Raw genomic sequence first — 25258 nt, 5'->3', positions numbered from 1 at the left:
TCTTGTAGTGCTATATCATTTATATACTCAGCGCTGCCAATGAGCTGCGTACTGGGTGATTTACGAATTGAAAAAAGTAAGCAAGATATCTAAATTTAATCTGTAAGAATACGCAGAGCAATTTTGCTGCACAGCTTGAGTTTGCATGTTATCAAGCTCGGTTGATTTTGTCAAAGCGGGTTCACAGTGATTCGGCAGCTCCTGGGTGAAAGTGCAGCAAACTTCCAAAAAATAATGCACCAAAAATAAACAATGTGGCACAGGAAGACTAAGTTGAAAAAAAAAACACATATTGAAAGTTATCACATTAAATAGATAAGACACCAAGGCAAATCCTTTCTTTAATGTAATATCTGCACCCAACTAAGGTGGGTAAAGAAGTAAAGTTTAATTGTTAAGTCAATATCGCAACAAGCATAATTCAAAACACTCAAAAATCATAAATATGCACTAAAAAAATGGAACAGTGCTAAAACAAAATGGTACAGCAAGTAGCACATATGCATCAAAATACTGAATATTTTTTCACTGAAGACGGTCCCTGAAGAGAAATGAAAGCTAACTTACTTAAAGAAATGTATTGTATTTATTGTAGGTTCACACACAACTTTAAACACTCAATTATAAATCCTGCTTAAAACTAAAAACAACTGTGTACAATTCTACTCAAATACCATTTTTATATTAGGTGGATGGTTTGGTCATTTTATTTAAAAGCATATGTCTGCAACGTATTAAAAACAGTTTTAAAAACAAAATAATATGTATAAAATACATTAACAAAGCAGGTTACTCTTGATCTCTGCTTCCTCATCCTGTATTTGTTTAGACACATATTCTCAGTAAGTTTTAGAAGCAATAACACAGATTACGTTCTTGATAGTAAATTAATATATACAAGACACATTTTTAACTTCATGGAATATTCCATTTCATTAAAATATTATCGATAAATAATTTGATCATTATCGTTATCATTACAAGCCTACACTTAATTATTATTTTAACATTTTATTTTATTTATTTATTTTACATTTTTGATAAAATAATTAAATAAAGCATTAAAAAAAATATTATTTCACTGCAAGACTTTACATTAAGACGAGGTCATGTAATCAAAATAGTATGTATATGTTTGTAGTTTTAGTATTTGGGTATTTTGGAATGATTCACACAAATATATATCTTGTTAAAACATCAATCAGTGTTTGTAAAAGGCTGTCTTTGAAGACAGTATTTCTTTTGATATAAGCCTGTATAGTGAAAGTCACCATATTCTACACAGTCAAACACTCTCCATATGAGTGCATCAGCCCCACTGCTGCCTCTTCATTTTATTGCTGCCTCTTTATTCTATTGACAATCCTATGTCCTTGGTAAAGCCAGTAATCCTATCCTGTAAAGAAGTCAAAGGTGTGTGTGTGTGTGTGTGTGTGTGTGTGTGTGTGTGTGTGTGTGTGAGTGAGAGGGAGGTTGGGGGTTTGGAGGGGGGTGGGGGCCTTATAACCACAAATTGCCAGTATTCATATGAGTTATACAGTTCTGTAACCTATGGATTCTGAAAACCACTACAACAACACAACAATGGTCCATTAGACCTGATGTAAAGGTCCATTTAGATCAAATGCCTGTTTTAGCTTGGCCAGCACAGCTATATCATGTGTTTATGTCTCGGTCTGCATGAAGTTCTCCTATTCCTTAGCTTTGGTACACCAGACATAAGAATGTTTCACAGTAGTCAGCTGATTTCCCTCACATGCTGTCTTTAACATGATTTATGTCTTGCTGAGAGGCAAGTTTAATAAAATCTAATGGAGTGCTGGTACAGTTTTATTGGGATATTGACATTTTATCACCAATTAACTTGTGTTATTTATCTCATTACTCTGATAGCATAGAATGTATCACGGGTGGTTTTCAAGATTAAGAGTGATTTTACTCTAATTGTTTCAGCTTAAGTGTTTCCCAAAACATGACTGAAAAATACCATTAGCGGTTGAAGCCTGAAATATATTATATTAAGAGGCTGATGTAAGGATACTGCAGCTGCAAATTCTTTAAACGTGTGCAAGCCGTGTTTAGTTGCCGTAAAGTGGGACTTTAGCTACCGCTAAAAATGTGGCATATGTAAACAATGTTTTTCACCTGCACTTTGCCATTATTAATCCATTTAAATTATAACTCAATAAGGACTCTCAGCTCTTCCTCAGAAAAAATTATTTTCTTTTCCGTGTGTCAAGAGGACTTTGCTGCCATTCCTCTGACATATGTTTTTGTTTGCTTTGATTTTCGTGCTCCACAAATCAATCAATCAATCAGTCAATCAAATTAATTTTGTATAGCGCATTTCATGCCAAGGCATCCCAAAGCACTGCACATAAATAAATGACAAATAAATATACTATAGAATAATAAATTATATTAAATATACAATGCAATATAAAAAAAAAACATCCAAAAACAAATGGGAAAAAAATTAATTAATTAAAAAAATAAATAAATAAAATACAGTACATATTAACAAAATTCTAAAATAGGCCTTCCCAATCTACAAAAAGGTCTCTGCATAAATCTCAAATCTCATACAGCGCCTACTGCTCTCTGTGCTCCTAACTCACCTCACCTCTGGGCTGTCAGGGCGGCCGCTAAATAGCCCGATGCACAGGCAGCGCTCATTGCAACCCTCATTATCATGATTGCAGCTAATTATTTGTGTGTGTTGAGTAATTTGTATTGCTCTTAAGCTTACATAGGGTGCAGTATAAAATAATTGCCTGGCCGCTAGGCAATTTGGATTTTGCAAAAATCAACAGCTTAACAAAATATCAAAATCCAGAAGATGAAATGGCAAAAGAAATCCGCCCGGTATCCTGTTTAATCCTACGAACATAGCAATTCTTCGACTCCGCACAACGCCGACCTTCCATATCAGCTGCAGCGGTACAGTACTCGATCATGCAGCAACTGTATCTAGTATTCTGACCACTAGAGAAATCTTCCTTGGCGTGCATTTCCACCGCGTCTTTGTAAAGATTGACATGTTCACAGAATCCTGAAAGCTCTGTTCGTAAATGATGCCAATACAGCCTCGTCTCTGCACGCCCATATCGGCAGTAGATCTCTCAATCATCACGCTGCACTATTTCCAAATAATCTCCAAGCTGCAGCGATCCATTGCTACTTTCTTTCAGGAACTGAGACACAAAATCATAATGGGTAGGACATGAATTTGATTCAATTCTCATTCAACTCGGGATCCCCAGCTTGTTTTGGTGAAAAAAAGCTACTTGTGGCGAAATTGTCTTGGTTTTCGTGTTTTACAACACATTCTTATAGTTTACCCTCTTGCTTTCATGAAGTGGACTCATGCATGTTTAATCGTAACCACTATAGGGTAGTATGACACCACAAATTGTGTGTTTAAGCTAGTGTATCTATATCCTTGTGTAAGAAAGCCCTGTATTTTCTAATCAAATAACACCGTGTAACAATTTTTTTTTTTTTGGTTCCTGGGTAGTAAGTGTTATTTCCTAATTACTTATGCCTCAAAAGTATAGAAAATGGCTATTATTCCCTACAAACTTTGCTTTTGTGACCAGGACAGTGACATTTTTAAATTTACCTATTTCCAATGAGAAAACGGGCGAATTTGTGTCTTTTCGTTCACATAAAGTCAGAAAAAACAACATATGAATCCAAATTAACATGTATTTATACTAAAGTAATACAAAAATGACTACAAAAGATTTAGAAATGAGTAGTTTTTCGAGATTTACGATTATACTGTAAATCACTTTCACGAATCAGCCCCCAAATGTAGTCTCCCATCATGTTCTCGTTATACTGTCCTTGGTAGCGGCGTTCAAAGTCCAGTATATCCTGGTGGAAGCGCTCGCCTTGCTCCTCCGAGTACGCTCCCATGTTCTGTTGTGCCGTAGTTCTTCACCAGAGTCTCAACCAGCTCCACATAGTTTTCGGCCTTGTGATTGCCCAGGAAGCCCCGAACCACTGCGACAAAGCTGTTCCAAGCCGCTTTCTCCTTACTAGTGAGCTTCTTGGGGAATTCATTGCACTCCAGGATCTTCTTTATCTGTGGTCCAACGAAGACACCAGCTTTGACCTTTGCCTCAGACAGCTTAGGGAAGAAGTCTTGAAGGTACTTGAAGGCTGCCGACTCCTTATCTAGAGCTCTGACAAATTGTTTCATAAGGCCCAATTTGATGTGCAGTGGTGGCATCAGCACCTTCCGGGGGTCCACCAGTGGCTCCCACTTGACGTTGTTCCTCCCCACAGAGAACTCGGTCCGCTGTGGCCAGTCCCGCTTGTGGTAGTGCGCCTTGTTGTCCCTGCTGTCCCAAAGGCAAAGATAGCAGGGAAACTTGGTAAAACCGCCTTGGAGACCCATCAGGAATGCCACCATTTTGAAGTCTCCTATGACCTCCCAGCCGTACTCATCATACTTCAAGGCGTCCAGCAAGGTCTTGATGCTGTTGTAATCCTCTTTGAGGTGCACCGAGTGAGCCAGGGGAAGAGACGGGTACTTGTTACCATTATGGAGCAGCACGGCTTTGAGGCTCCTGGACGAGCTGTCAATGAAGAGGCGCCACTCATTCTGGTTACAGGCGATTCTGATTGCCTCGAACAGACTGGTCACATTGTGGCAGAAGCAGAGCCCATCTTGACGGGTGAAGAAGCTGGAAAAAGGTTGGTGACGCTTCCTCTGATCTGCGACTCGCACACTTTCATCCAACAAGTTCCACTGCTTGAGCCTAGACGTCAAAAGCTCGGCATTGGACTTGGTGAGACCAAGATCTCTAATCAAGTCGTTGAGGTCTTTTTGGTTGGGGTAGTATGGGTTTCTCTCCTCAGCTCCACCTCTGAAATTGTCATCTGGATCTACAACGTCTTCCTCACTGTCTGACTCTCTTCTAAATACGGCTGCTCTCTCTCCGGAGGAGTGGGAACGGGGAGCTCATGGCAGTGTGGCACCAGGGCGATGGATGAAGGAAGGTCCGGATACGTGATAGCAGGTGCATTCTTGCCAGTCTGACGTTTGGAAGGGTCCACCATGCAGAAGTAGCAGTTGCTTGAGTGGTCAGTGGGTTTCCGCCAAATTCTTGGGATAGCGAACTTCATGGCTCTCTTTTCCCCTCTGTACCATCCTACAAAAATACATTTATTTCACCCATGACTAATGTGTAAGAGATTCTCGCAACATTTTTCATATATGATATATTTTTTCAATAACATTGAAAATTGTAAAACATTTTAAAATTAAAAACTTTTACAATTTTAAAAATTTTAACAAATTTTATAACATAAAATTCCGAGCAACAATTGTCCATCTTACCTTCCAGAGTTTTTTTTGCAGTGCTCACAGGTGAAATGAGGTGCCCAGGGTTTGTCTTGATCCCCGACAGGCATGCCGAAGTATGCCTTGTAGGCCTCACACATCTTAGCAGATGCTTCCACGGAGTACTTTCTCGCTCTTGTCTTGATAAATTGGCCGCAGACATAGCAAAATGCGTCTGCCAGATGCTTGCAGCCTCTTGATGCCATCTCAGAAAAATGCAGATATGTATTCACTTAGGCAGCTGGAACTAAACTGAACTGGTGGGCTTAAGGCCCCTGTATTTATACTACTATTTATATTACTGGAATGTTCTAGAAGTTACTCCAAGTTTACTCAGCACTGAATCTATCTGGAATGTTCTGGAAAATAGGTAAATTTCAAAATATCACTGTCCTGGTCACAAAAGCAAAGTTTGTGGGGAATAATAGCCATTTTCTATACTTTTGAGTAAGCAATTAGGAAATAACACTTACTACCCAGGAACAAAAATTGTGTTACATAGTGTAATTATTACCTGGAGCTTGGTTTGAAATGTTTACTTAAAAGGCTAATAATTAATGTGTGGAGCTGCCAGCAGACACTGAAGAACTATTAATATAATTGAAAGCATTCTCATACCTCATGATGGATAATGCATTCATAGACTGTTCAGTTCAACAGGTTTTGCAGCAAATCTACATCTTGCAGCAACCTCAGAGCAAACGCCTGCAGGGATATGATCCACCGCACACTTTGTATCAATCTGCCTAAATCTGCCCCAACATTTGTATAATTTATCTCTCTTCAGCCCTCTTGACCGGTCCTCTTTGTCACTGGTCATACAACTTCTTTGTCTTCTAATATCCTTAAAATCCTTTTTATTCAAGACACCACTTTCCCGGTACTCATAATATCATGGCCGGTGCATTAGCTCAGATACAGATATCCAGATTCCACCATAAAGTCTGTTGCTCATCCAATGCCTCTGGAAGTTTTGCAATCAAATCATCTATTCAACTAAATCTCTCCTTAGTAATTTCCTGGATTCAGCCCAGTATAGATGGCATCTACTCTCACCCTTCAATTAGATCATCCTACACCACCAGCTGGAGTACTTTTCTCAACAATTTCTGAACTAAAATGGATTTGCAACCCCTTTCAATCAAGATTGAAGTCACTTTTTGTTGTTCATTCCAGGACTCTTTCACTGTCAAAGTCTACTTATCTGGAATCCAACATCAGTATTATGTGATATCCGCTCTTCAACACTCCATTCCAGCTGTTCGTCTTCACCTGCGTAGGATCTTTAAGAGCCATGATCTTCCTCTCCTTGTTTGCCATTTTTACTGTTATTAAAATACTAAAATACTTTAATCTCTCGAGATCTAGTGATGGAATCTGTTTGGCCTCTTCAATTTCTAGGAATCATACTGGCACTGGATGTTTTAAGCAAACCCTCTGTCTAAACTCGATAATATTCGTTCCCCATTTTAATTTGTAATTCGCATTTTCCCCAAGGTCGGACATTTCATATTTCGATTTACTTGCTCTTTCATCAACAGCCAAAAACTTGGATTCCTACATTAATATTTCATCAGAAGCTAGAAAAGACAATTAAATGTGGTTGGCTGTCATTCAGCATTGGAACGGCCTGTCTATATTCTATGATGATTTCATTTCAGCCCCTCTCGACCTGGCCTTATTTCCAAATGCTTCATTTAAGATATTTTGGAGGGTTTTTTTAACAAGTAATTGTTTTCTCATTTTTTTTTTTGGTCACTAGAAATTGAAAACCTATCATTGCATCTAAAATCCACAGCTCTTCAAATATACCCAACAGTCGCAGCAGCACATATATGGGGTCATCTTTGATCAAAGAAATGAATACTTTTCATGTGTGAAAACAAATCTACAGTTCATATTATCTTTCCAGTTCACCTGTTATTATGCAGTTACTACAGTGATTTCCAGATTTTAGTCTGGTCCCTACAGCTCTGCTAACTCCAGCAGTGACATCCCAGTTCAGCCAGCTAATTTTTAACTGAACCTATCTATCAGCAGACTACTCAATACAGCACAAGCATCATGGCTGCAGCACTCCTACTTCCATCAACCCTCTTATTTCACCGGCTGGACCACCTATTGATTTTCTGTTCCCAAAGCAGGGTTAATCCGACTCCATTTAACCAGAATTGGATAATGGCCTTCATAGTTAATGCAAAAAAATATTTACATCTGGTAGCACCTACTATCAAATCCAATTTGTCAGGAATTCAACACCAATTTTGCTTGATGTCTATCGCTTCTCCAACTATACTATCAATCCCAGTTGTTCGTCTCCTCTTGCGAGGAATTTCCAAGTGGTCTCCGGCTCCACCTGCTTGCCTGGCTATCTCTATAGTGATTCTAGGTAACTTGATTACTTTCCCCGCCAAGGCTGATTTTCTCTATTTGACGATTTAACTATGGAAATCATATACCTAACAGTATTTTTGTTTTTTGAGATGCTCTGAATATACAGTTCCTTCTATTCCCTACTCTAGGTATCCGCTGCAGTGACCTGAACCTCATTCAAGATTCATATTTCATCCTATTCCTTCAGATTTTAAAAACGGATCAGCTGCGGCAAGGACAATGTATTCAGCTTTCAAAACGCAACTCTCCTCTGTGCCCCTACACTTCCATACTGAAGTACATCGCAGAACGCAAGGCCATTTCATTCTGTGACCCTTTGTTCTTCAATTCAAGCCGGTCCATTGTAATATGCCCATATGCTTCCATGCTAAAATACATTACAGAACGTAAACCCAAATCTCCTTTCCGACCCCCTATTCATCAATGCAAGCAGGTCTGTTGTCTCAAGACATTGGTTTTGTTCTCAGCTCTCCACTTTGGTTTCCAGAGCAGGTCTTCCCCCGCAATTCTACACTCTGTATTCATTCAGAATCAGGGCAGCCACTTCAGCAGCAAGAGAAAAGATTAATCAGCATCTAATAAAAAATATGGGACGCTGGACCTCATCAGCAGTCGAAGCTTACATTCGATCTTCACCAGCCGAAATAGCATCTGTCCATCAGTCTATTGCTAGTATGTCCACAGTGGGGACGACCTATCCGCCTGGGTCACAAAAGGTTTCCTCCTAAAAAAGAAAATAAATAAAAACGAAAGGGGGTTTTTCCTTTCCACTGTGTGTAGGGTCTTCACATAGTCAGTAGGGTACAGTTACTAACCTGTGTCACGTTAAGCGTTTTCTTTCTTTTTGTGTTAAATGTTTCCTCTCTTTTCTTCTTTTCTATATGCAATGGTGGTTCTCCTTTTTTCTTCTCATAAACGTCTTCAGTGGGGAGCCGGGGGTCCATCCTTTGGGGGGTCAGTGATTCCACTTTCTCCAATCCTTTGTTAAGACCCACTGACTCCGTGAGTCAGAGGGGACCCCTGGCCAAACCCCTCCTTTAGTATGCATGATTCCTTGTCTTCTTCTCTTTCAGGTACTGATGCATCTATTTATGTGAGGGCCCCAAGCGGTGGAACCCCTCTTGTTTGTCGGGTCTCATGTGTTTCGCCAAATAAGGCAGCAAAGACAGAATCTGAGCATATATACACTTCTGGGTTAGTTTATAAAGCAAGCAGTCTCTTTTTCTGTAAAAGCAGCTGCTGTTTTCTTTAAATCTGCCCTGCAGCCGTCCTCTCACAAAGATTATCAAAGATTTTAATTTACTTATCGTCAGTCCTCTCCTACATTTCATTTGTGTTAAATGAAATGCCACATGTCACTGTCACTGTCAGATGAACTGCATCTCAGGTGTCAGATAGTTACTTTGCAGTGACACATGGAGCACAAATTAAAAAGATTTGGATTTACCTGACATCATGCTGAACGCAGAACCTTCATCTGTTATTTTTTGTACATATAGATTAACATTGTAGTGTCCCATGGGGTTCTAATTGTAGTTTTCATTTCATAATTAGGAACCTTATAAGCCAATTTCAAACATATGTGGTGTATGTGTTTTATGTATAATGGTAGAAGCATGTGGCGGAGTGTCCCGCCCCTATTTAAATATTATTCCTTCTCTCCGCTCCCCGTACTCTCTACTCCAACACCCCAACATCAAGTGCAGAGAGCTGCAGGTTTATATACTCTGGCCGAGGGATTAACTAGTTGGTAATTATCTTATTATCCCCCGGCCAGAGTCTGCACGCGTTTGGTAAGGATGCATGACTGTCAGCTATTTAAGTAATCAGTAGCTGATCAGCCATGCATCCTCACGGGGTTTTTAAATAATAATAAAAGACACGGCGCTTTTACCCGCGCCGCAAACAAAAATACAAATAATAATAAATAGGGGCGGGACACTCCGCCACAAAGCACCATCACCCATTTTTATTTGTACAAAAGACATTTGATTGTTTAACCTTTCCTGTACAATTAAATAAACCACACTCTTCAAATATTGAATGTCACCTACAAGGCATAATCAAGTATTTATTTTAATGATATATTAATTATTCCTTACAGTCTTTCTGTAACTGTAATATTAGTTTTAATAGAACAAAAGACATAGTACCTTCTATTTGAAATGCTGTACAATCAAATAACAGTTTTTGTGAATAAAAAAGAGAAAGCCTGAAGTGTAGCTTTTGCCAAGTTCATTGTCTTGTTTTGTAATTTAGATCATATTGCTTGCCTTTTATCCCTAACAAGATCTGTTCTGCATCCAAACACTACATGTCTGACAGCTGGTGCATCAGTAATCACCTTAACATCCAGCTGTTAAAGCAACTAGTTGTCAACATTGTTTACAAATTTAAGAAAGGTTTAAAAATTAAAGAAAAAACTGTTTTCACACAAACGCACACACCCTAATTATATCAATGGGTTTTAATTTATTTAAAGCGATTATTTTTTTGTTTACATGTTAGAAAGTTAATTGTTAAAAGTAATTTAAAGAATACTATGTGTTGCATTACATTTTGAATTTGAATAGACGACAAGCCTTTTGCATTTTGTTCATGCATTTTCACTGTTACCTTGCTGTCTTCTGTGGTACATTGAACTCAGTAGTTGCCATAGTGATGGATCTTAGACCAACTCGATTTCATACAGTAGTGACACCGAAAAACAGTACCGTGGCATCTACTGAAACAGAGCAACCTGGTTGGTTAGAAAAATTGTAATTATGTATAATAAACAAAAAAGTGTCTATAAAAAGAAAAGTGAGAGAATATTTTAGTGATTTGATAAATAAAACTTGCTCTATGGCATGGATATGCAGTTTTCAGATACCTTTAAGGTGGTAAGTCAGCTTGCTGTGGGGTTGAATCGACAGATTCCTAGAAGCTACTTTAGATATTGATCACTTTTCATCTAGTCTGTTACCAAAGAGATAATCAGGATGTCTGTAGCAGAAAAATAATGTTTAAAAGATCTAGTAAACTAAAGCATAGGTGCAAGGAGAATCTTTCAACTGAAGGACAGCATATTCAGAAACTTACTAATTAAACCTTGAACATTAATGATAATGGCAACTTTTGAAAAATTACTAAAACAATTTCATTAGAATTGCTGACAGCTCTAAAAAAAAAAAGAAAAAAAAAAGAAAAAAGCAACCCACATACTGTAGAATATATATGGTCATGTCTGTTAGATGTCGTGCCACTACTACCAAGCAATGACTAAGGGTGAAATGGAACTTAAATTACAAAGCAAATATTTTATATGCAAAGGCAGTATCACATTACTAACTGTTTTAACAGTTAAATGCATCACTTTATGTATTCCTGTCTAGTATTTCTCAAAATGTAAAGAGAAATCTCCTGTAAGATACAATCTGATGTCCACCTAGAGTCAGAAAGGCACGCTTTCTTTATGGAGAGTGGTCTGGAAGGGGCATGTAACCATGAAAGGTTAATACATCTGTATAAAAGGAAATAACTGTAATTGAAGAAGCCGTCCACAATTATTAAAAGTATACCTAAGATTATTTGAAAACACTGAGGCAAATAAATTAATTCTATAAGATATCCTTCTAGACATAATACCAATGCAAAAAGATTACAAAATATTAGGAACAAATAATACATGATATGATGGTAGCACACTTGTTAATATTGGTTCAGTCCATTATTATACTAATGTAAATCTAAATATGACAATGTTACCATTGTGTTATCATTCTAACAATGATAACAATGTGGCTGCCCTTAGCCTACCAGTACCATTGACACTAATTTGGGAAGGTGCTTTTGTCCATATAAATAACGTCAGAAAACAAATAATGTGAAATAAAATATATATAAATGTAGTTAATGTAAAACTACCACTAGTAGTTTATCTGAACATATTGACCTACTGATCAATATACAAGTGCACTGTATGGTTATGACTGGATTTGAGGGGTGGCCTGGAAAAACAAATGATATCCACACAAACATTTCAGTTTTCAGAAAATTGCATTTGGTTCATAACATAAAGCAAGCATAGGTTATTTGAAGAAAATGAAAATGTGTTTTATTAATTTTTTTTCAGGACACCCCCCCCCCCCCCCAAACTAATACATATTCAACATTTTAAGACAACAATATGCTTTGTTAGAAATATCATCTTGATAGGCAAAGACACTACAATACAAGTGGTTCCATACATTATTTCTATTGATTGCAGTTAATGAAGACAAAGAACACTTGTTCCCTAAGGGTTCTTTAAATAGGCATTTAAAAAAGAGAAACCAGTTGTGAATAAAAAACAAACACAGCAAATGAGTTGCACAAAACCATAGATTTTATCCATTAGGACAAATGAACAAGGTACCACACTTGTATTCAGTGTTTTCAGAGTTGTTTAATCAAATTCAAAAGAGTCCCTGGTGTTTATATGAAAGCTCTTCAGTTGTATGAAGTGTATTTAGTAGTCACCATTGTGCACATCATTTTAAAACCCTACCACGTTGAAGAGTCAATATCCTTTAATTGCTCCCAAGTATCTGCTTTTGCAAATCATTTATTTGGGATATGTTAGCACTTTTTAGACAGAACTAGAATGCTAAGAATTACAAGACAAACTGTATCTTGACAAAAAAAAACAATGACAAAACAAAATGAGAAATAAAAAACAAAATGGTGATAAGGTGTATTGCTCATTAAAATATGTTACATGTCTTTGAAACAGGGCGATTATCTTGACAGGAATACCAAGACTTTTAGTGAGCAAGGGGTTTTGAGTGGCTTCCAATGGGCAATAAAAGACATTTACAAATTCCTGGAGAGTTAGGCATTTCTTCCAAATGGACACAAGCATATGAATTACTTATGCATTCACATTTTTGCATTACATACTTGAGCCCATTTCCTTTTAAATCAATTCCCTTTTGTTGAATGTTACATATTGGTCTAAAGGGGTTTCATAGTAATTAAAAAATAAACAAACATGAATGACTGTTTTTCAGTTTATGTTTCAGGTCTAGTATGTATGTATTTATTTATTTATTTCAATTAAAAATCACTTTTTGGTTTGGTTCCATTTGCAGGGAGTCTGCCAGATGACGTTCCAGCTTCATGTATAATTCAAGGAAATACAAGCTGACAGAGAAAAAGAGACACAAAGCTATGGCTTTAAATCATTACAGACACTGCACCACACAGGGAAAAACAACCCTAAGAGACACTTTCATAATCAAGATCATTTAAAACCTGCAATCATGGAGGCAGGCAATTATACCATTACCCATCGCTCTAGCTTGAAAAATACATTTTTCACGTAGACAACCTTGTCCTTGGATTACATCCTCTCTCAAGAAAAAACATTTATTTTAATCAACCAGGCCTAATGAAATTATCAAAGGAATCTTTGACTTTCCCTAAAAAAGCATTTAGGAGAATTTGGAGTTTAAAACTTGCAAATTTCAGTGATTTGTAATGTTCTTCTTGTTGTACTCTACAAATACACATTAGGACTTCAACATGATATAAATCATTCAGTGTTAAAGCAGTGTCTGATCACTTTCTGAGAACTGTTAATAAGGTTGCATATTTAGGAATCCTAAATCTTTACTCTGTGTATGTGTAATACAATCCAGAGTTAGTAAATATGATGAATACTAGTGACAGGGAAGCATTGATGCTGGAAGTTGTATCTAAAGGATACACCATGGAGCAATTATTGAGTAATGTAGTTATTCCATGAATGAGTGAAATAACCACAGCACTCAATGAACGTCCATGGAGTATTCTGAATATCAAGAACAATCTATAGAAAATAAAGTATGTTTAATCCTAAATTTAACAACTGATTTCAGATAATAATCTTTTTTCTTAAATCATGCTCTGAATCTGTTTGCAATGCAGCATAATTTGAAACAGTGCAATTTGTCTGGTCATTTTTTTGTTGAGTTGAACAAATGCAAGATAGATTCAAAGGGCAAGGCAACACTTAGATTAGGTATTGTGGATTGAATGTAGAAATGATTGACCGTTTAAATTGAGGGGGTTTTGGCCCAGGATCTCACCAGGCCTCTGGGAGCAGCCCACAATTGAGGTGAGACACTGATGGTTGGGTAATGGAACATAGACCCCCGCAGAAGGGCAATGGCACTGCAAACGAGGAGGAGGGGAGTAGGCAGTCACTGTATTTAAGCATTAGTTTAACCAATGATGGTGGTGAAGGGATCTTGTAGCCTAATGCCTTCAATTGCAAAATGGGACCTGGTAAAACATAAAAATAAATCACTCAGAAGTGCTGAATACAGAAAGTTGTAGTGAGTTTTCTTCTGCTATAGAGAAATTGTGCACAACTGTCTTTAGGTCTGACAACACTGAGTATTGAGTTCAGTTCAGCATTGTGTGTATAGAAGTAAAGTTTTCATTTTACTGTGATTTTGTTTCTGGCAGGGCCAACCCAGAGGACGGTATCTCCAAAACAAGAATGTGAAGAGAGGAAACAAGAGAAGCTCCCAGACAAAGGAAGCGAAAGTGGAACTTCTCTAAACGAGCTGTCCACCTCCAGCTCTGAGACCCATTCAGAAATTACCAGTCCACAAGACAACATCTCCTGTGCTCCACAGGCTTCCTCACAACAGCCAAGCACACTCACCTTGGATCGGCCTTCTAAAAAAGTCTCTGTGCAGTGGATGCCACAACCAGACAAACGCAGGAACAGTGAGCTCTTTCAGACTCTGATGAGTGCCCCTCGAGAGACAAACCTAAACAAAAAGAAAGCTTCTGAAAAGTTAAGTGTGGAAGAAGAAATGAAAAAGTGCATACAGGATTTTAAACAAATTAAAATACCTGCTGATTTTCCAGAACGCAAACGTCAGTGGCAATCTGAACTGTTACAAAAGTATGAGCTATAGGGTTTTGTTTCACCCCTAAACCGTGTTACTGTACAAATGAGACTGGCTGTTAACCAGTCTTTCAACATCCAGCTAACACTGTCATATCCACTTGGCATTGGTTTGATCAAAATACTGTATGCTTACAAAATGAATTTAGACTCAGAAAGGAGGGGGACTTCTGAAACTAAATAGCTTACAGGGAAACTTGTGTGGTATTTAAAGTGAATAATGTATGATTAAGCTAGTGTGTTTAAAGCTATTGGTTTTTAGTTGCTATGTGCGCCATTGAATATCACAAGAAGCTTCATTAAGGTAGGCTCCAAATGTTTCAAATAGACTGCTATAATAAATCAAGTTAATTAATCACTGTGTGCTTGCATGAATGGACAGGTGATCATGGAATAGATCCAGATTCCTAAATATATGTGTTTATCTACACATCAGATGTGAAACTTAAATATAAATGGAGGTTGTCCTTGATTATTCAAATGTCATACTGCATTTAGACTGTATTGTTAGTTTATGGTCAGTATGTTAATTGCTAAAGTATGTTTTCAATTTCTTTAATTTATTTTTTGTGCTGTGCTTTACATGTAAGGACAATGTAAAAAAACCAACAACTTTATGACATATTGCTTTGGAAGTGTTTACGTAACTGTTAAACCATGAAAGTAGTATTATAAAGTACTACTTTGTGTCTAGGTGTTTACTATTGGCATATTTTATAACTAACCAAATGTAATACTAATAGGATAAAAGTCCTGGGCTATTGAAAATTGTTTTCTAAGTTGTCTTATTAATGTAAATGTGTCATACATAAAAACAAAATGTATGAATGATAAACAAGTATGTTTAAGAAAAAACTGTATTCTGAATTGTGATTGGCAATTGTTTGCTTATGAACCCTTTAATATGTGTCACTTTTTCTTTATGACGAGTAAATGTGATGTTAAAGAGCAGTTTGACTACTCAGTCGCCTGACCAATCACTGCTTGGCAATCCTCACTATATTTTAACCAAGATATCAGGAATCCCAATACCATTATATTAAAGGTTTTAAAAATATTTTTCTTACCTCTTGCTCGAGCAACGAAGTCAGCACTCGGATAAACGATACCCAGATACACGTCAGTCGTGTTTTACCGTCTGTGTATTAAGAATAAAATCAATTCCCATTTTACATATATATATATATATATATATATATGTATATATATATATATATATATATATATATATATATATATATATATATATAATAAATTAATGCACTTACCCATCACATGCAATTTCTGACTCTGTCACCAGTTTTCTGATACAAAGCCCATCTCTTCAATGTTAAAATTTATTTCATCATCCGTCACAGTCCGCATTTTTTATCTTTTTTACATACACATGGCTGTGTGTCGGGACAGTGTGTCCACGCCATGTTCCAGAGTTGCAGAGATACTCTGTTGGTTACACAGAGCTTCAGCGAGTTTTACCTGATGAAAATACAGCAACAAATAAATAAACGAGAAGAGCAATTCCAACTACAGTAATGTGAAACAGTTTGAAATACTCTGTGATGTATTTTTTTTTTGCTTTTGTGCATTTTCATTTACAAGTGCACTGAGAAATTAGAGCCTTATTGAGCAACACCTGCAATTTTGTATACTGTTTCAATAATGTGTTTTTTTTTTCCGGAATCTTTTGATAAACTGAGCTGCCTTTTATGTTTTACACAAATCTGTGCATGAGTAACATTTTGATTTCATTTTGCTATTGGGTCGTAATGTGGAATTTTACATACTGCTACAAATTAATACGTACCGGATTTAAAAGAATGTACTGTAGAGTCCACGTGTCTATAGTCATCTCTTTTGGTAAGTGATATTTTCAGAATCATATCGTTCTGAATTTAAATACTTATGTTGAAAATATAGTACTGTAACCAACTACAGTACATCTAAATGGAAGCCTATTTATTTTGAAACACAGTCCTTTCAGCTATGTATAATGTTGGATACTAAATATGTCTTTATATATTTTGTTTAGATATAGCTGATACAGCATAAATCAATAAACATAAAATGTTTTTGAAGTTCATACCACAAAGTTATCAAAGTTTTTTGGCATACAGCTCTCAGTCTGGCTTGCAGATTGCTGCATAATCCAGTTTATATCCAGGATGTCATATTTGTTTACATCGTCAAGTTGAATTTGTTTGAATTTCAGAAAGTGAGAAAACAGTGACAGTGATGTTTTAATCACAATTTTAGTGTTTGGAGAATCTTTCTTTTGTAGTATGTTTTTTTAATTTATTTATTGTTAAGTCAAAGAATCGCTATTCCGCCATTTTCCCTTGTTGTGAGGAGTGCAGGGGAGAAGGGCATTCCTTTGAAAAGGGGCGGGACTAACAGTGTAACAGGGGCAAAATGCAACTGAGCCCAATCCAGCATAGGACCGTGGGCAGCTGCGCTCAGGCTAAGTCACCGCCGTGCCGTAATCCGACTACGCCAGCTCTATAAAGAAACTAAAATTTAATATTTGCCAAGTTTGCCCTAGTTTAACAGCACAGGTTATTTTATTGGGAAAGAGCAATGCATGAACCACAAGAAAACCAGAGAGCAAGCAAAGATGGAGTTCAATGTTTTTATTAAGATAAAATATGCTTTTCGCATTTACAAAAATAGATCAAATTAATCCTTTTTTCTTCAGAGCGTCAGAAAAACAGAGGCATATTGGTTACCAGCTACACAAATTAGACACAATCATTCACAAATTGGCATCACAATTTGTAAAGCACTGAAAGGCACCTAAACAGAATAAAACAATCCAATTAGTTACATTGGTGAATTGGAGATCTGGTTGTGGACTCAATCAACAAAGTGTATTCAAATCAAAATAACTTGGTTTTCCAACTAAACAAAACAAAACCTACCGAGTCCTCAATCTCACCTCCAATGGAGTTCAGATACCGAGCATCTGGCACGTATTCCGTTGACTAAGTAATCCCATTCTCACAACCGTCAAAGAAAGGAAATAGATTTTCATTTTACAGGCTAAACTATCACATAGGAGCCATTCTAGATCTCCTCCTACCCCTCTCACTCCAGGCAGAGCCAGTGCCAGGCTAAGAATGTAGCAGCAGCAACACAAGCTGCAATTGCTATATGCGGATACACACCACCGCCAGTGTACGCTACAGTTGTAAGCTCAACACATAACAAGCAGTTTCTCAAAAGCCCTACCGCCGCTCCTACTTCCCAGCCCGGCATCCATGCTCACTCAAACTGCTTGTTATCCTGAACATCCTCCCAGCTCTGTCTCGTTCTTCTTAATGAGGCTTTATAAAGTATCCAGCTACAAACAATTGGACTAATTAATCAATTACAACACGATTTCCTTACACACATTTACACGTGCTTTAAAAAAAAAAAAAAAAACATTATAGAATAACCAAAGTTTAATGGAAAAACGAAACATCTATATATTATAAATACAAACTAAAGTGCAAAAAAAGCTTAACCCTGTTACATCCTTCCCCATTATTTTTTTAATGTGTCCTCACATTAACTACAAAAAATAAATTAAATAAAACACACAATTCAATTCGAAAGCTCAGTCCAGCCATCCCGTCATCTCCACAAATGGAACCCGACTGTTGCACCTCGAAACAGTTCTGATCCTCTGACATCTTCTAGCATCTCACCAGGGGGAAGCTTTGCCCATTGCAGCACCTGCAAATAACTCAAAAGAAACACAGCCCAACACTCAAACAAACTCATACTCGCCTTTATCACTTCTCATAATAGCAGATATTAATCAGTTTGTTATCAGTCACCTTTCTGTTCTTTAAAACAAACCCTGGTACATAGCATACTCTAAAACAAAATAACTTCCAGCATAAACAAACATTTTCCTTCCATTTTAAACTGAAATCTAAAGCAATGGGATTCGTTTAGGATTTTCATTACAAATAATTTATAGTTTAATCCCCTCTATACAACATATTTTCTACCATTCAGGGACTGGCACACTTTTTCCCCCCAAACCCAGCCGTCAGCCAATCACAAGAAAATATCACACCACCTCAGCCTCACCTTGCGGATTTCACTCGGGTCACTGCTCTTCAGGTGTACACCCCACTCCTCCCCTTGGGACCAGCAGTACCCCAGCCATACTCACCACCCGACTCCAGAGTTGACCCATAGACTAGGCTCTTCAGACCGGCACGAGCAACGAGGGAAATGGTCTCTTGGCCAAACACTCTTGTGGCCTCAACCACCCCTCTCTTTTCCCATAGGGACCAGTCCCATGCTCAGTCTTAGCCCACCGCTCACACAGGATTTACTCCTGGCTACCCTCGAAAATTAAGGCAAGGGTAAATAATTATCACCATATCAAACTTCCAGGGCAGCTGTACCTGGAAAAAACACTAAAATCCAATTACACACATTAACAAACCCACAAATCAAACCAATCCCATGCTCCAATTCCCCTTTTTAATTTGAATTCTCCATGTAGCGAGTCCATTCAAATTTGCAAAAAATCTGTTCCACTCCCGACTGGGATAAAACTAATACCCTTTATAAAAGCCTGTATTTTAAACCATTTGACTGTTCTGTCCTTTCCGTGATTCCATTGCTCTTTCATGTCCCAATCCTGCCGACTTAAGCCAAATGCCCTTTATAAACTAGTGTGTCGGTCAGCAATTATCAATTTAGGTGCGGGCAGTTCTGTGATTAGCTGCAGGGTGTGTATATAAACAACAAAAGGCAAATCCAAAACAACCATGGTCACACAAAAAGTAAAATAAAGTGAATAAATATACAAATCCGTGAATAAATCAAAACTCAAAGTGCACACAATAAATAAATAATAAAATAATGTGAATAAGTCAATAATTAGTGCAATCAAAGATAACAGTGCAATCTCAGCCCTGCAACAACAGTAATGTGAGGGAGACTATTGCCTGGTGGTGTAAGGATGTTAGGGCAATAGTTCAATCTATTTTTGCTCCTATGATGATGTTCTAACCAATCGCAGGCCAGAATTTCCAACCACTGATGCTCATATATATATATATATATATATATATATATATACACACACACACACACATCAATTTATAATTTTCAGATAAGTGTATTTCAAATACATAATAATTCTTAGTCACTTAATGTGCTCTAGTTCGAACTTACTAAAATGGTCTCCTGTAAAGTTTTATACAACTTAGAAATCTATATACAGTACCCAAGCAAAGCAAGCAAAGAACCAACATGTTTTTAACACAAGAAGCTGGGGGAGGGGTCAGATACTAAGATATAAGAAGTGATTTTAAAGCCTTGGTTGTTGCTCCTTTAATACAGTATTATTTATTGAAATGTCAAAGACATGCATTACTGTTATTCTCACAAAGTATCTCAATTAACATGCATATTTAATTAGCTGCATACTTTTTCCAACCATTATGCCATTAAGTGTAACAGTATCGACATGAATTTTGAAAGTGGAAATGTCATGGTTTCATAGAAGCTGTGTTTCCAAGCCTAATGCTTGCCAGCTATTAAAAATGCACACAATAATGGGTTTGGTTTTACTCTCAGTAACGCTGGTGCATCTTCATTGGATAGAGGGAAGGGACCTTTAACTGGAATTAAAACAGAGCTAAGAAAAATTCCTGAAATCTTCTTATAAAATATTGTAATTATACATTATGTCATAAATTGTAGGCAGTGGTGAGGTTTACATACTGTGATCATTTCTCGCACTATTATCATGACAACATTCTATTGTGCTAAATTTCGCATTTATCACAGTTAAACCCGTGTGACAAAGTGTCTTGTTTATCACCATTTATTTTATTATTTATTTCATTTATATAGCACCTTACGCCATAGACCCCAAGATGATTTACAGAAAACATAATACACACAGCATAATAAAACATTAAAATAGCATAAAAAGATCACAAAAAGACTATTTCAAATAAAAGTAAATACATTTCCAATCCTATTTTTTTAAAAAAAAGTAATAATAAAAAGACTATAATAAAAAAAGGCCTGAGTATATAAATAAGTCTTCAATATTGTCTTAAAAACAGCAAGGCTCCTAGCTTCACTGACAAAAAAAAAGGCAGAGCGTTCCATAATGTAGGAGCCTCATAAGAAAAGGCCCTTCCTCCCATACTATTTGCATTTACTCTTGGAATAACCAAGAGCCCTGCATCCTGAGATCTAAGATTCTACTTAGGAATGTATGGGATCAACAGCTCTTGTAAATAACTGGTGCTAATCCATTTAGCAGGGCAAATACCACAGTCTTCAGGTAAGAAGTATAATACTCAGACAACAGAGTGGAGTTCAAAACCAGGGCGGTACTTGTATATTTATTTATTCAAAATAAACAAACAACACAAACAAAAGCCTAACTCCCTCCCGGAGTACTAACTAAACACAAAATTACTAACTAATAACCAGGCAGCTAAGCTGCTTGCCAGTTTATCACAATTACGATATTAAATACAATGATTTTAATACCATTCATGTTGACCTCTCTCTCTCTCTCTCTCTCTCTCTCTCTCTCTCTCTCTCTCTCTCTCTCTCTCTCTCTCTCTCTCTCTCTCTCTCTCTCTCTCTCTCTCTGCCACACTCCCCGGCCTTAGCCCAACACAGACAGTTAGCCGGCGGATTCAGGGTCTTTAAGTACACCTGCTACTAAAACACAAGTGTCTTGGATTCCCTGGAGCCCGCAAAGCTTGACGGGAAGTGTAGCTTTTAACCTGCCCTTAAGGCTGTTGGACTACAATGTTTCACCCCATGGTTACAGAGAGTACAGGCTCTGCGCTATCCGTGGTCCTGTATATCTCCCCTCTATAACTCTACCCCACAATTTGTTTACATGGACCTCTGAACTAGTAGAAAACGTAGGAGTTTACATGCCAGTTTGAGTTTTAGCGTGAAAATGTGAAATGAGCCACAGTGTACATGATCGGGTTGAATATCATGTCAATCTAATACCCTGACAAAACACAACATTTACACTTTTTTTTATGCCAGTTACATTATACAAGGCATCTTCATGCTAAAGTAATAAAAACTTGACACTAGCATGAGAAACTTAAAAATACATGCAACGTGAAAACCTCACTGTTGTCAGGGGCTTTCATGACATTGCCGATGTTATTGCTGTTAATAACTGTAGTTCTTACTGTTATTACAAATCAACTGCTGGAAAACAAGCTGTTAATAATAACATTTTGTGATTTGATTAAAAGACTTAACAATTCCAATTCAACTTCCCATAGTATTTAATAATGATTAATAATGTAGGGGTCAATGTGAAATTATAGTAAATAAACTTCGACCCCCAAACTGCTAGAACACTTGAGAGGATCCAGTAGACAGGTGCATCCTTGGTTTTATTTGATCCTCCATGGTTTTAGGTCTTATACCATATATCCACAATGTACACGTGGTGGCCTTCAAAACGGGTGACTATGAACACAATGAAAACTGCCACCTGCTTTAAATGTTGTGCATTTTGTATTTATGTATTTATTTCTGTATACATTTATTTATTATGTTAATAAGTTTACTCTGTTAAGATCTCAGAGCACATACCTATCATAGTTTTATTTATGACATTGCAATGACTCACAAACATCTACTGTAGTCAGCATCTTTTATTTTTTTTTTTTTTTTTTACTTAAGGAAGCAAATTAGCCAGAACAGTTAGTATGTTCAAATGAATGTAACATTACACTTTGCAACAGATGGTTTAACCGCTAGACAATTGAGCATTCATTCACAGACAATTTCTTTACTTTTCAAAGAAATTAAAACACATCATCACTGTTTGCTCAATCCATAAAACATTATTTATAAAAAGTAGAATGTTTTATTACTTCTTCATTTTGAGAATACTAACATCGCAGTCATAGATGCTGGTATCATGATTTTTTTTATATGTTATATTTTTAACATCAGAGTGAGTGAGATTTTCTGTTGATCATTGTGTAAATACAGATATTGTTAATATTATTTATTTATTTTGTGTGGCCAATCATTTTTTTACCCTAATTTTTATCCAGTTTGAAATGCCACATAACCTGCAACTTGAACTGTGACACTGGTCTATGCCAGTAGCTGTAGCACAGTAAAGTGATCCAACCTCAGACAGCTTCCTCTTTAACCCATGTAAGTGCAAAAGCCAGTGCAATGCTTCTATTATTAATATGCGTTTTTGTACAGGGCACTCCAGTCAATAAAAGATATCTTCTTATACATGCTTATAGACCAGCTTCCGACTTTGAGATAGTATGGTAGAAATAGGTACTGTAGGTAGACTGATGTTGTTGCAATGACTTACAGATTAATGAACACTCTGACAGAGAGTTCTGGTGTGGAGTTCCAATCTGAAAAGGATGCATTGTCTACCAGGTTAATTCTGTTTTATTGAAGTAGTGACTTTATCAGTTACTTTTCTTCATTATATACAGTAGTCTCTGACTAAGAGGACACCTTTCAGGTGTTCTTAAAGCTAAAGTTTTCTCAAAGACGGAGTTAGCCACCAGACACAATATGAATCAATAAATAAATAAATACATATATATTACTTGTCATGACACCCATGTATCAACAGATGAAATTGACTGAATAAGTAAAAGCAAAACAATAGGTCAAAAAGCTTAAATCATTATGTATTATTAGCTGGCAGGTGTGTTTCGAGCTATCACAATGGCAGAGGCAAAAATAATGACCATTACTTAGGGTTAACTTAATGTTAATAAACTAACTGTCATACTAAATTAACACAGCACTCCTACACACTTTACAAAATGCAGCAGCAATTCACCAGAATGGGAAACTTGTGCCTGATTCAAGTTTTTTTTTCAAGAGTTCGAAAAATTTCCTACTATGTGTAGTAAGAGAAACAGCAGCACATTTTGCTGTTTGTTTCATGCCATTTTGTAGAAATGAGGTGCACTCGTAGAAATTGGAATACAAAACAATTCAATGATATGACGTCATTCTGGAAAGATTTAATAAACCAAACAGTGTCCCTAAAGATACTCTCGTGATGACAGGACTTTTTTTTTTTTTTTTTTTACAAAAAAGTACTATATGTTTTGAATGGATTGCCCCAAGAAGGTGTTCTTTTAAGTGAAGTTCCTGTTCCTGTAGGTGGAGCATTTACAATGGGAAAAATCAGTTTCACCAAAATGGTGTTCCCTTAGGCGACGTGTTCTCTTAGGAGATGTTCTATACGCAGAGACTACTGTATTAGGAGGTGTTCTATACGCAAAGACTACTATATTAGGAGGTGTGATATACGCAGAGACTACTATATTATTTACAGCAGAGCCCTGCCTGTAAATAAAGAATTGTTGGTGTGTGTTTTAGTGGTGGTTGGCAAGGATGGGGTTAATTCCGATACCTGCCAAATACATGTGAGAATGTGGCTGTTCCCAAATAATTTAATTGGTGTTGATTGGGAACAGTCACAGAGAATAGAAACACAACCTGAAGCTCCATTAGATAGAGTGTGTTAGAGTGAGAGGCTGTCTGTGTGAATCCTGTGAAGCCTGTGAAGAGACTTGTGAAGAGACCTGTGTGAATCCTGTGAAGAGACCTGTGTGAATCCTGTGAAGAGACCTGTGTGAATCCTCTGAAGAGACTTGTGAAGAGACCTTTGTGAATCCTGTGAAGAGACCTGTGAAGAGACCTGTGTGAATCCTGTGAAGAGACCTGTGAAGAGACTTGTGTGAATCCTGTGGAGACCTGTGTGAATCCTCTGAAGAGACCTGTGTGAATCCTCTGAAGAGACTTGTGAAGAGACCTTTGTGAATCCTGTGAAGAGACCTGTGAAGAGACCTGTGTGAATCCTGTGAAGAGACCTGTGAAGAGACTTGTGTGAATCCTGTGAAGAGACCTGTGTGAATCCTCTGAAGAGACCTGTGTGAATCCTCTGAAGAGACTTGTGAAGAGACCTTTGTGAATCCTGTGAAGAGACCTGTGAAGAGACCTGTGTGAATCCTGTGAAGAGACCTGTGTGTAAATATAAATCTATCACCAAATTAAAAATTGATAACCATTTATCTGAGGACCCAAGAATTATTGCAAAATTCGTTTCTAGATTTTATCAATCACTTTATAATCCGTTTATTCCAGAAATTAATTCAAAGAATAGCAGAAAATATAACTACTATCTCAGAACCCTTTAAAAAATGTTGCGATTCTGATTTAACTATACTCAAAGTAAGAGACGTCATTTCAAAACTTAAAAATAATACATCTCCAGGGAACGATGGTTTTACTTCTGAATTCTACAAATTTTGTTCTGATGAACTTCAGTACTTTCTACACAATCTTTACATTGAAGCTATTGAAAGAGTATTATTACCCCCATCATAAAGCAAGGCCTTATTATGTTGATTCCCAAACCCAATAAAGATAATACATATTTGGATAATTGGAGACCTTTAAGCTTATTAAATCTTGATTATAAGATTCTGGCTCATATTTTTGCATCAAGACATAAATCAGATTTAAATTAAATAATAGATGAATCACAGGCAGGCTTTATGAAAAACAGACACATTGTCAACAAT

At 36.9% G+C, this 25258-nt stretch overlaps 1 protein-coding gene across 1 annotated transcript in view; it reads left to right on the top strand.

Moving 5' to 3' along the window:
• LOC117421013 (BTB/POZ domain-containing protein KCTD8-like) overlaps window positions 1-15830 on the top strand; it is a 53760-nt gene extending 37930 nt beyond the window's left edge. The window contains exon 2 of the mRNA XM_034034854.3: window positions 14219-15830. Within this exon, the coding sequence (XP_033890745.1) occupies window positions 14219-14679 (461 nt within the window). The 3' untranslated portion in view covers window positions 14680-15830. The remainder of the gene's footprint in view (window positions 1-14218) is intronic.
• Window positions 15831-25258: the final 9428 nt, after the last annotated feature.

The sequence above is a fragment of the Acipenser ruthenus genome, chromosome 1 (assembly GCF_902713425.1).
Source record: "Acipenser ruthenus chromosome 1, fAciRut3.2 maternal haplotype, whole genome shotgun sequence".
Classification (NCBI taxonomy): Eukaryota; Metazoa; Chordata; class Actinopteri; order Acipenseriformes; family Acipenseridae; genus Acipenser; species Acipenser ruthenus.
The sequence above is the reverse complement of the archived record's forward strand: the minus strand, read 5'-3'. Positions and strand labels throughout refer to the sequence as shown.